Here is a 13,819-nt window from a genome sequence, read left to right on the forward strand (position 1 = left end):
TATAATAATAAAAAATATCTATTCAAAAGTACTATTAATATTTTATAAAAAAAAATTTAATTTTTTATTATTAGTATATGAATCTTTTTTTTTTTTTGTCGTATTTTTCATAATTCCACTCATTCTTTTATATATCAATCTTATTTTAAATATTAGAAATTTAAATAAAAAAATAACTTTTTTTTTTTTTATTTTTTATTTATGAACATTCTCGAATAAAGATATAAAAAATTTAACCTTTTAATTTTTTTTAAATTTTTTTTAGGAGGGGGAGACATTTGATGAAACATGTCACATGCATGGATTGTATTCTTTTTCTTGGTATTAATATTGGCTCAAAGTGAGCACCAAGCAATTGATGGATCACTCACACTCACTAGGAAAGAAATATATTCTCTATCACCTTTCAATTATGCTATACTATTAGGCTTTCACTGGGTGAGCTTTTGGGCGTTTAGTCTTTATAATTCATCTTCTCTAAAGGTGGGGTCGTGCTCGAGGTCATCAAAAGAGTCTCTTTTCCAATCGTTCGAGCCTTGGGTGTAGAATTCTAACCTTTGAAAAGCCCAACAGAAGATTGGGGTTTCATGGGTCAAGAGAGAATTGGGCAACCCTTCAATAAGGGTCGGTTTGAGACTTGGACTGTAACAACTCAAGCTCATCGCTAGTAGATATTGTCTGCTTTGGTCAATTACGTATCATCGTCAACCTCAAGGTTTTAAAATGCATTTACTAGGGAAAGATTTCAACACTCTTAATGCTTCGTTACCCTCTCCTCTCCAATCAATGTGGAATCTCACAATATTTGTAACAGGTCAAGCCCTCCGCTAGTAATATATTGTCTGTTTTAGTTCATTATGTATCGTCGTCAGTCTCATGATTTCAAAATGCATCTACTATGAAGAGGGTCTAGCCCTACTTCGACCAGTGTCTCACACCGTCCGGTGACTGGCTCTGATATCATTTGTAACAGCTTAATGCCTAGTAGATATTGTTCACTTTAGTCCGTTACGTGCCGTCATCAACCTCACAGTTTTAAAACACGTCCATTAGGAAAAGGTTTCCACACTTTTATAAGAAATGTTTCGTTCCCCTCCAAATTTATTTCATCTCCTTGGTGGCCCGATTCTTGTTTTACTTTGTTCTATTACTTTATTGACTCTTTTGCTTTATTTGACACGATTTCTTCATTCTCGTTATCCAATTTCATTCATGTATGTGACTAAAAATAATGTTAGTACACATACAGGTCATTTGTTAAGATCAAACATTGAAAACCATTAAAAGGTGAGGCCAAAATTGACCGGACCCACCCTAACTTACCCAGAAAGAAGATCCCAGCTACACAGAGCTCCACCAGCACCAGCACCAGCACCAGCACCACCACGTGTTCATGGAACCAACCAGCACTCGCCACTTGCCCACTTTCATTGCCACACTCCTTCTCGAACTGAAACTCCAATCTCCATTACCTTTCTCCTCCTTCACCCATTTCACTTCTCCTCTGTAAAAGGAAGGAAAAAAAATCAGAAGAAGAAAAATGTCCGGCGGAGTGGACATGAGCCTCCCAAAGGAGGAAGAACTCCTCCACGAAGAAACATGCGACCCAAAGCAGCAGCAGCAGCATCGGGGGATGAAATTGGGGCGGAAGAAGCCGGCGGTGTTTCTGAGTTTCCGCCACCTGATTATGCTGGCGTTGATGGTGATCTTCTCTGCCAGCGGATTGGTGTGTGCAGAGGACTTGGCGTTTGTGGTGCTTTCGATTATGTACATGTACTTCCTTTCCAGAGTGGCGTTTCCAAGGCTGGAGGGCGAGGAGCCGACGGTGTTCAGCCAGCAGAACAAGCTGCTCCAGCAGTACGTGTTGTTCGCCGCCGTGGTGGGGCTGTTCCTCCCCATAGCCTACATTTTAGTAGGATTCTTTCAAGATGATCAAGAGGGCATCAAAGCCGCTTCTCCCCATGTCTTTCTTCTCGCCAGCCAGGTCCCTTTCTTTCTTCTTCACCATGGGTTTTTAATTTCTGTAACTTTCCACACAACCACGACAGATTGATGCTTTTGAGTCAGATTTTTTTGTTCAAACTTCAAAACTAAAGAACAAAAGTATTTCTTTTCTATAATTTAGTCTAGTTTATGAACTAATAAACAATCCCAATTCCTAACTAGTGACCAATCTTGAAAGAAATAGCATGATATTATGGTATCTATAATCTTTCTACTGATATTCTTACCAGGTTTTCATGGAAGGCGTGGCGTGGAACGACAGATTCTCGACGCCAATTCGCGTATTTGTGCCAGTTTTCTACAACTCAAGGAGGATCTTCACCCTCGTTGAGTGGCTGCGGGAAGAGTTCGCCAAAGAAGATAAGAAACCAGCGGCTCTGTTCATCGGAAGAGCACTTGCTGTAATCAACATGGCGCTTTGGAGCTTCAATCTGTTTGGGTTCTTGTTGCCTGTGTATCTGCCAAAAGCCTTCAAGAGATATTACTCTCTTTCGAAATCCAAAGATTGAGGGCTCTTTCCTTTGGGATAAAACATAAAGTAATCTTTTACTTGGTTGCAACTACAAGGATTTATACCTTCCAAGAAGCACTAAATTACCCACTAATTGCATGATTCTAAGCTTATATCTAATGGTTCTATGCTTTTACTCTCCAAATTTGTTCAATTTCAAATGTTCGTTCACTAGCTAGATAACAAAAAGGGCACCCTGCATAGCTATTTGAATCAACTTCAACAGTAGCTACTGAAGAAACTTCATTTCTAAAACATACTACATACAACAAGAGTAGAGGAAATCTCAAAATCTTTCCGGTGCCGGTATTTCAATTAAGAGAAAACGGTAAACTACGATAATCCAAAACTGAATCACTAATCGTATCCCTTCACGACAAATTAAAAGAATAATCGAGTCCATTTCCGATGAAGAAACAGTGATCAAATGCAAATTCGTACCTCAAATCCAAGCTCATGTTCAAAACCCCCATCTCGGCGTTGATGAAATGAATCGGAATCCCCACGAACAGGAGCTAAAAAGATAGACTAAGATATGGTAAAACACGATTGAACTGGAAATATAGGAAAAAACACAAATTCGTACCTCGAAATCGGACATGGCACCTCGAAGTCGGAAATATTGCACATCAAATGAAAGATTGGGCGAAGGTGGGGGAAGCAGAGCGGAGCTAGGGTTTCTCACACGCCTCCGCTGATATTCTGCACTCCCTGATTTTTTTTTTTTGCCCTCAGTGTTTGGCACGTGACCTCAACTAACAAAACGGGCCGCGCACGTGATGGTAGTTACGTTTTAGAATATCATTTAAAAAAAAACAGACTCACTGCTCATAGTTATTGTTTCGGTTCTACTTTTTTTCGGTATTTCCATCAATCTTTTTAAAACACGTCTATTAGACAGAGGTTTTCATACCCTTATGAGAGGACTATTTAGTTTCCCTTGACACAACGTTTTATTTAAGGGGACCCAAGAGAAAGTCTAAAGATGACAATATCTACGATAAGATAGAGTTGTTACAAATGGTATCAGAGTTAAACATCGAACACTATCACAAATGGATGAATTGAGAGATCCTACACAGGTTAGAGAGAGGGAAAAAAACATTCCTTATAATGGTACAGAAATCACTCTCTAGCATACATGTTTTTCCTCCTTTTAACGCTCAGCATTTATATAACCCATATTGTTTTTCAAATATTTCATTTTAAGATGTAAACATCTTACTCCGAACATCATATTTAAAACCTTAAAAAGTAGTTTCCTCGCGTTGTCAAGTAGTTAAAAAATGAAAATATATAACAAACACGTAACCGAATCAATCGGGTCATGTAAGAATAAGCATTAGGACGTGTGGCTCGCACACATAAATACATTTTCACTTGCTACCTATCATAACTATAAATAATGATGACTTGTCTCACTATGAACCCTTAGAACTTTACTGGCTCCATCTTTGCGAGACACAAAGAAGCCATCGCTATCTCTCAACTGTGCGCTCCAAAAAGCTAAAGAAAAGTTGGAAGGGGCGAGCACCCATCGATACTTATCCTCCATCCACTTGATATCTAGAAGAAAAATAGGCGCAACATTGATTCTTCAGGATCGTACATCGAACCCATTTTTTTCAATTGAATTGACAGATTAGCTTTAGTTTCCATCCGGCGCGTACTTTGGATATATTGAGTGAAATTGGGCCCGATTGACATGCGAGAGAGAGGTGGCAGAATGCATGGTTCTTATCAAGAAAATGAGTTGGCCACAACTGGTTGGTCTCTAAAAGCAATTTCCAGATTCAAAAACTCTCAAGTGCGTCAGAAATTCCATCGCTCAACGGAATGTGGTTATTCAGAAGAAAAGGGCCCTCCGGGTTTTCGTCTTCTTCCACCGCTGAGGAAGTTACAAACGGAATCGATGGCACAGGACTCACCGCCATTGTTACAGGTCCGAATTTACTCTACAACAGTTCTTGTTTATGTATTTTGAACTGGGTATCATCCTCCTTCGATTATGCATCTGGGTTTATGCTAATAGGTTTCCATTAGAATCTTGTGGGGATTGTGCTTTCGTTATTGTTTATAACATATGGGTGTTCTTCTTCAGGAGCGTCGAGTGGTATTGGCTCTGAAACTGCGCGTGTTCTTGCATTACGCGGAGTCCATGTTGTTATGGGTATTAGGAACTTAGAAGCTGGTAGAAATGTAAGAGAAACCATCATCAAGGAGAACCCCTCTGCAAAAATTGATGCCATGGAGTTGGATCTTAGCTCCATGGCTTCTGTGAGAAAATTTGCCTCAAATTATCAGTCAGCTGGGCTTCCACTTAATATCCTCATGTAAGAATTGATTGCCACTACAGTGACATACAGGACTATAAGTTAGCAATCTGTTTCATATCTGTTCTTTTCTGTGGTGGAAGTAATAATGCAGGAGTCATGGCTGCCCCTTTTGGACTTTCAAAAGATAACATAGAACTGCAATTTGCAACAAATCACTTAGGTATGTATGTCGCTTACGTGATAGATTATTTCTTGTGTACTGAAAGCTTTTAATCTATATGAACTTGCAAGAAGATGTATATATAGGATACTCTTGAAACCATTGACACAACAAGAGTTTACATGAACTTGTTATGGCCCAACATGATTGGCTGAGAAATTGAGGCTCCACGCCATGGGGAGATTAGGCAGTAGGCCTTGCTTAGCTTTAGGACTTTGAGTTTATTGCATTGATATATTGGCTGCTATAGGAACTTTTGTACCAATTTTCATTTTCTGAAGTAGAATTGATGGATAGTTTCTAAGTCTACAATAACAGTAAGGAAGCTAACTTATTATGTATCAGCAGATCATTAACGACTTTATACTCGAGTTCGTGCAGGTCATTTCCTCTTGACAGATCTACTGTTGGATAGTATGAAGAAAACTGCCATTAAAAGTAAAAAAGAAGGAAGAATTGTTAACGTCTCCTCAGAAGCTCACCGTTATACATATCCTGAAGGCATCCGATTCGACGGAATTAACGACGAATCAAGGTAAGTTCTAGGCAGTTCTTTGTTTTCCTCCTACTGAAATGCAGATGAGTTTCAACTCCTTACATTGCCTGCAGAATAGAAACAAACAAGTTACTCAGTTTGCATATTTGCTGCTTGCTGCCATCTTTTATTTGCTCTGTTTTAAGCATTGCCCTCAACGTGATCAAATTGCCACTTCCTTTCCTGATAGTTCATGTGTTCAAATTCTCTCATTGTAGGTACAAAAAAATGCTAGCTTATGGCCAATCAAAGTTATGTAATGTTCTGCATGCCAATGAACTTACAAGACGTTTCAAGGTACGGGAACTTCTTTCGTTGATGGTGGAAACAAACGAACCAAAAACGAGAAACGAGAAACAATGAACATATAAGAGCATAGTATAATAAATTTAAGTTCAATCTGTGTCTTCCAAATCTAAAGTTATTATTCATTGGCAAACTTCAGTCAATGCTGCTGTTACTCTTACTACAGTCTGATAGATATGTTCTTCATATAGGGAGGCAAATTATTGAGACCAAGAGCTTATTTTCATTAAATTTCGTTCGTTTTTTTTTTCTTGTTTTGTTCACTAATTAAAACTGATGGGTTGTTCTTGTACAGGAAGAAGGAGTAAACATAACTGCAAACTCACTTCACCCAGGAATAATTGCCACAAATCTTTTCCGCCACTTCAATTTTGGCAATGGTAATACCGAAGCTCCGTTCGATAACAATGTGAATAGTATTTATAGGCTTACCAAACGATTATCAAACGGGTCTTTAGTTAACGGTTGCTTATACATTTGGGATCCTATTGAAGTCTATTTCTCACATCACATTGATGGTAGCTGACTTTTCTATTACTGCGTGATGAAATTGGGCTGAAATCTCCTCTGTTCTGTTGTCTATCTCGAATGCTTACGTTTTCGTACGAAAACTCCTCCCTACATGAGTATAATGCAGCAGTTCAGTTCAGTAGATATGTATCTTAAAACTATAGACTTATAATTTTTCGAATCCACCATTTTCTTTTTCTTGTATAAGCTAGCTTCGTTAGCCTGAAAACTACTTTTGTTTTTCGTGTAGGTATTGCGAACACTGTCGGCAAACTCGTATTTAAAAATGTTCAACAGGTAATCTTCATTCTAAAGACGAAATCGTTATCAAATAAAACTTCGACATTCTTACATAGCATATCTCGACCACTAGAAGCAAAATGCATATTGGGGTTAGTTGTTTATTGACGAGGGTCCAAATTTGCAGGGTGCAGCAACAACCTGCTATGTAGCATTGCATCCACAAGTGAAGGGAGTGAGTGGTGAATATTTTCTGAATAGTAACCTAAACAAGGCAAGTCAACATGGGCAGGATGTTGATCTGGCTAAGAAGCTTTGGGATTTTACCACTAACTTGCTCAAATAACTCAGCTCAGTTTCCTCTATACATCATTGTTCTTATATTTCTATCAAGTTAGGTCGTGTTGCTGTGTGTTTTTAGAGTATAACACCACAAATAAGGGAAGGGGATTCGACCTACGATCCTCGTAAACGAAGGTACTATCATCCAACTGTTCAAGTAATTTTCAGGCTGGAGTTTATGTCTGAATCTATGTTATGTGTGATATTGGTATAAATTTGTTTAGAATTACACTATCTATCATATACATATTAAACATTTGGATTACTAAGGATTTAGAATTAGATGGATTAGTATAACAAGCCACCAATATGCTGAAAACAACCTGTATAACATGTATTCTCTATCAACAGATGATGATCCATAAAGAGATTCAAATATGAATCTTTCTTTTTTTTCCTTTTTTTTTTTNTGTACATACAGTTGATATGATCAAACAGTATACAGTAACGCTCTCGACCAAGCATTAACGGTATGAATGCACGGAGTTGGTCGAGATTTGGTGCTTCCATTGACAAATTTGGAACCCCAGATCAGTCTTTTACTTCCTGTACATAAGCTTCAGACATAAGGGGGGGTCTGATGGATAGGGATTTTACCATTTCAATCTTCATAACATCTTATTCGACGATGTTTAAGTGTACAGCTTTCATTGCCATGAATGTTTCTTTGGCTTGGTGTATTGCCATAACATAGATCTCTTCAGGTTCAATCCTAAAGCAAAATTGTACTTAATTTTGTACAATTTGATGCCACCATATCATAAGCTACCAACAAAAATAAGGTTTCTGCGTACCCGGAAGCCAGCTTCGGCGGGCGTATGCATACTTCCATCAAGAACTTCACCTTTCTTTATCTGTTAGTCGTTGTAAGGAACCTTATATATCATGTGATAGTGAAATCAACTTTCTCCAGTTCTTTCAAGATATTAGAGACCTTACTGCACAGGTCCGTTTGTAGCGGGTCTTTATGACATGACACTGCTTAGTTTCTTCATCGTTAAACAACACGTTTCGGTTTTGGTTTCAAGTCTGCCAAAGAAGAGAGACCAGAACCCTCTTGTGAGCTTCCTCTGGTAGATGGGTCCGTGAAATTTCAAGCAGTTGCTTAAATTTGACTATCTGCGGTTGGTCGAAAGAGAGTTCGGATTTAGATCCAGGGAGGGAGTTGTTATGTGATCACTCAGGAGCTGCCTAGAAACACGATCGGCCAAGACTGCCTGCCCGTCGTATAATTCCCAAGCAGGCTTTCCAAATTGCTCGGAGAAGATGTGAGAACCTGGTTGAATCCCCATCCCCTGAAAGATGTCGGGGTTCGAATCCTGATATGAAGGGCCATTACTATAGGGACCTATTGAAGGCTTCGGCAAGCTCCCAAAACCCTCCTGTAGGTACGGTGATTGTTTGAGATGCTGGTGTGGAATAGCACCGCTTCCTCCCGTGAGCGGAGTCGATGCACCTGACATGTTCCGAGGGCTAGAGATGGGCGACGGAGACATTCTCCCACTCGGGTGCTGTGGCGATCGAGAGTGCACCAGAGGGCTTCCAATGGGGGAAACAGGACATGAAAGGTTCCTCGGAATATGAATTTCACTGACAGAACGAAAAAAGAAAACATGAAAATTTGCCTATTGACAACAACACAATACACACACCGTGAGAGATTCAAAAGAACCTGGAATGAAACACAGCTGTGGAGAGTCTAGATGAAGGAGCTGCAGATCTATCAGAATCCAAGAAGCTGGGATTCCTTCCTGAATGCTCAGAACCCGAAATCGGTCTTTCAAGAGGTGAAGCATGTTTTACAAAAGGATGTTCCAAAAGTTGAGCAGCTGTAGGACGATGAGCTGGATTACGTTGCAGACATTGTCTAACGAAATCTTTTCCATCGTGCGAAAGATGATCTGGGATTTCGGGAAGTTCTTTGCCATTGCCAATCTTAAACATTGCAGCTACCTGTAGACCTCAGCATCAAACATAACTCATCAGTAAAAAAAAAAGTGAAAAAATGTAGGTGAACCGCCTTTAAGTATCCAAGTGTCCACTACTAGCAAATATTGTTCTCCTTTTTTATTTTCCTTCCAGGCTTCACCTCAAGTTTTAAAATGCGTCCACTAGAGAAAGATTTCAACACCCTTAAAAGGAATGTTTCGTTCCCCTCTCCAACCGATGATGGATCTCACAATCCACCCTCTTGGGGCCAATGTCCTCGTTGGCACACAGCCTAGTATCTGGCTTTAGAGGGGAACGAAGCATTCCGGGTGTGGAAATTTCTCCTGACATACGCATTTTAAAATCTGAGGAAAATCTCAAAAAAGACAATATCTATTTGCAGTTAGCTTGAACGATTATGATAGGTCTATCTAAAACACAATCTAATAGGGACCCAAAAACAATTACTAAGTTATAAAAATTCAAGATAGAGAAGATCAGAACTTTGGTTTAAGCCACTTACTCCCTCATATTGACTCCAAGGAGGCTTCGTTGTAGCCATCTCCAAAACAGTGCATCCAAGACTCCAAATATCCACAGCAAGATTACAACCATTTGAATTCTTTATAACCTGTACAAGAAATGAATTTGGATTAAACTTTTAGCCTAAGAAAGTTATAACAAGAATTTGCATTAGTAAACAAGGGCGGTCCGACCTCCGGCGCCATCCAGTATGGGCTGCCTTTAAGCGACAAAGGGCACGATTGCCCAGTTATCTGAAAGAAAATTCAGGATAAGTAAAGTAAGATGGATAAATAGAGTAAAACAATACTTCGTGTAACGAGTCTATATACACACGATTCGTGTTTAGCACAAAGAAGCTTACATGTTTTGCCATCCCAAAGTCAGCCAACTTAACACGCCCCGTGGGATCAACGAGTATATTTGCTCCTTTGATATCCCTTTAAAGAAAAAATTAAACTAAGTTATGGAAGTAACAAAGGTTTATACTTCAAACTACCAGAACAAGCTTGGCTGATTCAATTCACCTGTGAACAGTACTCTTAGCATGTAAATACGCAAGCCCGGACAGTATTTGCTGGGTATAACTACGAAGTGCAACTTCTCCAAGCTGTCCATATTCCTGGAGAAGCTTGTAAATAGAGCCACCAGATACATATTCAAGGTAAATGTAAAGCCTGTCCCCAACCTGCATACAATATCTTTAAGCTAAGTAATGTACAACATTACACAACTTGAACTCAGTAGAATTTGATGGGTACCGTTTCAGATCCATAATACTGCACAATGTTTGGATGTCGTAAACGACTCAACAAGGTGATTTCCTGAACAATACTGAATTGTTTCAATACCAAGTAGTTCTTTGAGGCAAAAAAAAAAAAAAAAAAAANAGCACAGAAATTAAGGATTATTTCCCATCAATCAGGAACATACTTGCATTAATTGCTTGCCACTCTCCTTGGACTTTGCATCATCTGAAAATAATGTAACCTCCTTCATTGCACACATTTCACCACTTTCACTAAACCAGTCAAGAATAAGAACAAATAATAAGAATCGGGAGAATGTGCACCAAGGCAGCAGTAAAGTTTTAAGCAGCAGATAATGAAAAGGCCTGTGTACCTGTTGAAACCAACATACACATGACCAAAGGTACCCCTACCCAAAAGCTTCCCCTTTTTCCAACGGGAGCCTGGGCTTGCTGGATTATCAGCTCTTCCAGGACTTCTTGGAACAGAGGGAGATGTTGCAGCTGAATTGGAATGAGAAAAAGGAGCATTGGAAATTGCGACCGGAGGTAGAGGTAAGCGGTGTGTTTGCTTCTCGTCAGGCCATGTCTGTGACTCGGTTGGTATCCCTCCTGCTCTAGGATGAATTGGTGTCACTGCACCACTATGGACTCGGGAGCTAGGACCAGGGCTAGTCATTCTGGGACTGGGAGCTGGTGAATACTCTGGGCTACCTCGGCTTTGTTGCAAAAATAGCTGTCCTGATAAATCACCACCCATTGAGTTATGCCCTGAATTGTAACCAGAACCAGGACTAGAACAATGGCCTGACCCAGGAAAAGTGAGATCCATATAGAACTTTCCAGCACTAACAGCATTGTTAATAACTTGCTCTGTGCTAAAAGCCCTTATGGGACTTCTTGAAGGACTTGACATTGAACTGTCTGGAGCAATACAAAAATTCCCATTATATGGGACTTGCAGATTTGGAACATGACTGCTTAAAGGTCTCCTTTTGGGTGATGTGGAGAAAATGTGGTTGCTCAAGGAGATATTTGCTGGTTTTCTGGGCTCTCGTGAACTTGGTGGAGGGACAATAGAAGACTGATCCTTGACAATGGCACTACAACAGAAAAAAATAATTGAAACAAACAGGTCAAGTATGAGCATTCCACTAAAGTTATAGGTCATTGCAGCTCACCTCGAAGGACTGCCTGCAGCCGTTTTAGACCCGAGATCATAGTCAGTTGCCTGAGGACTACGATGGCGTGAATCTAGTAGATCCGCGCTATCATTCGAGCTCTCACTGGACACTGAACCAACACCAAGCTCTGCATCTAAATCAGCATGGTTAGGCCTCCTGGGTATGCATGCTGGTCTTGGGAGTGGTAGATATGACGATGGCTTGGAGCTTCTTTCAGAACTCGGTTTTGGCGAAATACTAATCCCAGAGTCAGTACGACCTACAATTGGCGGCTGCACACCAGGAAGAGGTAGAGGTTGAGCTTGTGGCCTTTCAGAAGAAAAGCTTTGACATCTTGATACTTGTTTTGAAGGTGAAATTGTTCTCAAAAGAATAGGAGATCGAGTTCCTTGCTCAGAAATTGTATCATTATCATTACAAGTTCTTGGAGATCCTCCTGATCTGCTGTTTGTTTTACCATCAGCTGTTCTAAGTTTTCTCTGCAATGCATTGATAAAACTTTCCTTGCTCTTCTTTGCTTCTTTTGATGATGACTTCCCCCACCATGGAGGCATACTTCCTTTACTTCAAACAAACATAATCACCACATAAGATTTCCAAACGGATACTCATCTCTACATTCATAATATGACTAGGGTACTAATTTTCTACACTATCCAACTTCAACAATTCATATTTGGTCATTTTCTAACAGTTGCAGCATCAAGAACAGAACACACTCCTATCCATTTTCCATTCAGTTCTCCAATATTCTCGGAACTAATCCCCGAGTTTCAACCTCAAAATACACGAAAACTGCTTAAAAATGCAGATCTACTAAAATTTCAAGAATGAAAAACAGTGAACACGAAATAGTTAATCACTAACCAAGCTTAAACATGAGAGAAATCAACTAATAGAAGATGTAAACAGGAGAGAATCATAGAAAACTTACTGAAAAGAAAGTCGCTAAGAACTACAGATCCCGCAGAACTCACTTCGCAATTTCGGCCGAATCAGATGAAGAAACAAAGGGAATCAATCAAATTGAATAGTGATGATAAGCAAAAACCCTCGAAATTGAAGTTCAAATGATCGAGGAAGAAGAAGAAAAAAAGGGAAGAACCACGAACTTGCACCCAAAACCAAATTTAATTCAGTGATTGGCAGATCGGTTCAGAGATGGAGAAGAAGCTAAAGAAATTTGGAGGGAGAGAGAGAGAGAGAGAGAGAGAGAGAGAGAGAGAGAGAGAGAGAGAGAGGAGAGACAGAGAGTATGTCTAAGCAAAGAGACATGAAAATGCCTGAAAATTGATTTTTCTTTTGTTTAATGTATTTACTAAAATGATTACTATTTGAAATGGATGACATAACATTTTCAAACCATTTTCTAATATTTTTTTATTTTTATTTTATTTATTTATTTATTTCAAATATATTATTACTTAATTTATGGAATTTTGTGGGAATTTATTTTCCATTTTTATAAATTTCTTTTGAAAAATCTATTCCCAATAAAAAAAAGAACTGTATTTAAAATTAAATTAATATTTCACATGCATGTCAACTTAAATAATCATAAAAAATAAAAAATAGATATATAGTCAAAATGTTCCACAAATTTAAATATCATAATGGTTTAAAGTTCAAACATATAAGAAAAATAAATTATTAAACAAAAAATAATAATTTAAATTTTACTACAAAGTTTTTAATAGTTGAAACACATATAATAAAATTATTATTATTGTCAAAGTGAGGATGGGAAAAGAGATCGGAAGAATATATTTAACGGAGAATATTTAATATAATTTTTTTAAAAAAATAAAACTAAAACCTTTTTAAACAATATATTATAATTGGTTTATTTTAATCCAACTAAAATTCTTCTTTAAATAAAAGTTTAATCTTTAAAATGATTTAATTTTTACGAAAAAAATTAACTAATAGAGGGGCATGACCTTGTAATGACTCAAATCCAGATATTGTCCCCTTTAAGTTTAGGGATCCACATCACAATCCACCCACCTAGTGTTCTTGCTGGCACTCTTTCTTTCCTTAATAAGCCTATTTTGTTCTGTGGAACATCACAATCCACCAACATCACGATCCACCCCCCTTTGGGGCTCAGTGTCTTTACTGACACTCTTTCCTTTCTCCAATCGATGTGTGACCATGTCAAATCCACCCTCCTTTGAGGCTAGCGTTCTTAATGGTACACTGTCTCGTGTCTACCCCTTTGGGGAAGGGTCTCCTTGTTGGCACATAGTCCAGTGTCTGGCTCTAATACAATTTGTAACGGCCTATATCCACCACTAACAGATAGGTTTCCACACCTTAAAGGGTGTTTTGTTCTCGTACCCAACCAACTTGGGACATTACAGAGCCACTATTTTCTTCTCTAAAATAAATTAGATTTTTTTTTTTCAATTTCAGAGTTATAATTTAATTTATATATAGATGAATTTGTGATGAGGTTTTTTCAATAAAAATGAAAGCATTTATTTAGAATA

At 38.6% G+C, this 13,819-nt stretch overlaps 3 protein-coding genes and 1 long non-coding RNA gene across 6 annotated transcripts; 2 read left to right on the forward strand and 2 right to left on the reverse strand.

Moving 5' to 3' along the window:
* Nucleotides 1-1,186: 1,186 nt before the first annotated feature.
* Nucleotides 1,187-3,231, reverse strand: LOC111796188. Of its 2 annotated transcripts, none has more exons than XR_002815302.1 (4): nt 3,102-3,231; nt 2,957-3,030; nt 2,232-2,523; nt 1,187-2,021 (listed from the first exon to the last, which is right to left on the reverse strand). It is a non-coding gene; the product is annotated as an uncharacterized LOC111796188 (long non-coding RNA). The 2 variants fall into 2 exon arrangements; XR_002815301.1 differs by having other exon boundaries at nt 1,187-2,027.
* LOC111796187 lies at nt 1,519-2,660 on the forward strand. The gene is made up of 2 exons (XM_023678931.1): nt 1,519-1,984; nt 2,235-2,660. The coding sequence occupies exons 1-2, from the start codon at nt 1,541-1,543 to the stop codon at nt 2,511-2,513; spliced, it is 723 nt and encodes a 240-aa protein (XP_023534699.1). The 5' UTR covers nt 1,519-1,540; the 3' UTR covers nt 2,514-2,660.
* A 1,026-nt stretch (nt 3,232-4,257) lies between the features above and the next one.
* On the forward strand, nt 4,258-7,320 carry LOC111795162 (short-chain dehydrogenase TIC 32, chloroplastic-like). Its single transcript, XM_023677437.1, has 8 exons — nt 4,258-4,457; nt 4,617-4,848; nt 4,932-5,011; nt 5,393-5,546; nt 5,765-5,843; nt 6,148-6,232; nt 6,613-6,659; nt 6,790-7,320. The coding sequence occupies exons 1-8, from the start codon at nt 4,352-4,354 to the stop codon at nt 6,946-6,948; spliced, it is 942 nt and encodes a 313-aa protein (XP_023533205.1). The 5' UTR covers nt 4,258-4,351; the 3' UTR covers nt 6,949-7,320.
* A 182-nt stretch (nt 7,321-7,502) lies between these two features.
* Nucleotides 7,503-12,593, reverse strand: LOC111795160 (mitogen-activated protein kinase kinase kinase YODA-like). 2 transcript variants are annotated; one of them, XM_023677436.1, is made up of 11 exons: nt 12,262-12,593; nt 11,325-11,886; nt 10,518-11,246; nt 10,329-10,416; nt 10,157-10,219; nt 9,923-10,083; nt 9,760-9,835; nt 9,590-9,649; nt 9,397-9,504; nt 8,617-8,897; nt 7,503-8,534 (listed from the first exon to the last, which is right to left on the reverse strand). In XM_023677436.1, the coding sequence occupies exons 2-11, from the start codon at nt 11,879-11,881 to the stop codon at nt 8,060-8,062; spliced, it is 2,598 nt and encodes an 865-aa protein (XP_023533204.1). In that variant the 5' UTR covers nt 11,882-11,886; nt 12,262-12,593; the 3' UTR covers nt 7,503-8,059. The 2 variants fall into 2 exon arrangements, with proteins under 2 accessions (XP_023533204.1, XP_023533203.1); XM_023677435.1 differs by having other exon boundaries at nt 11,325-11,891.
* Between the last annotated feature and the right edge of the window lie 1,226 nt (nt 12,594-13,819).

This window comes from Cucurbita pepo, chromosome LG05, assembly GCF_002806865.2.
Source record: "Cucurbita pepo subsp. pepo cultivar mu-cu-16 chromosome LG05, ASM280686v2, whole genome shotgun sequence".
NCBI classification, from domain to species: domain Eukaryota; kingdom Viridiplantae; phylum Streptophyta; class Magnoliopsida; order Cucurbitales; family Cucurbitaceae; genus Cucurbita; species Cucurbita pepo.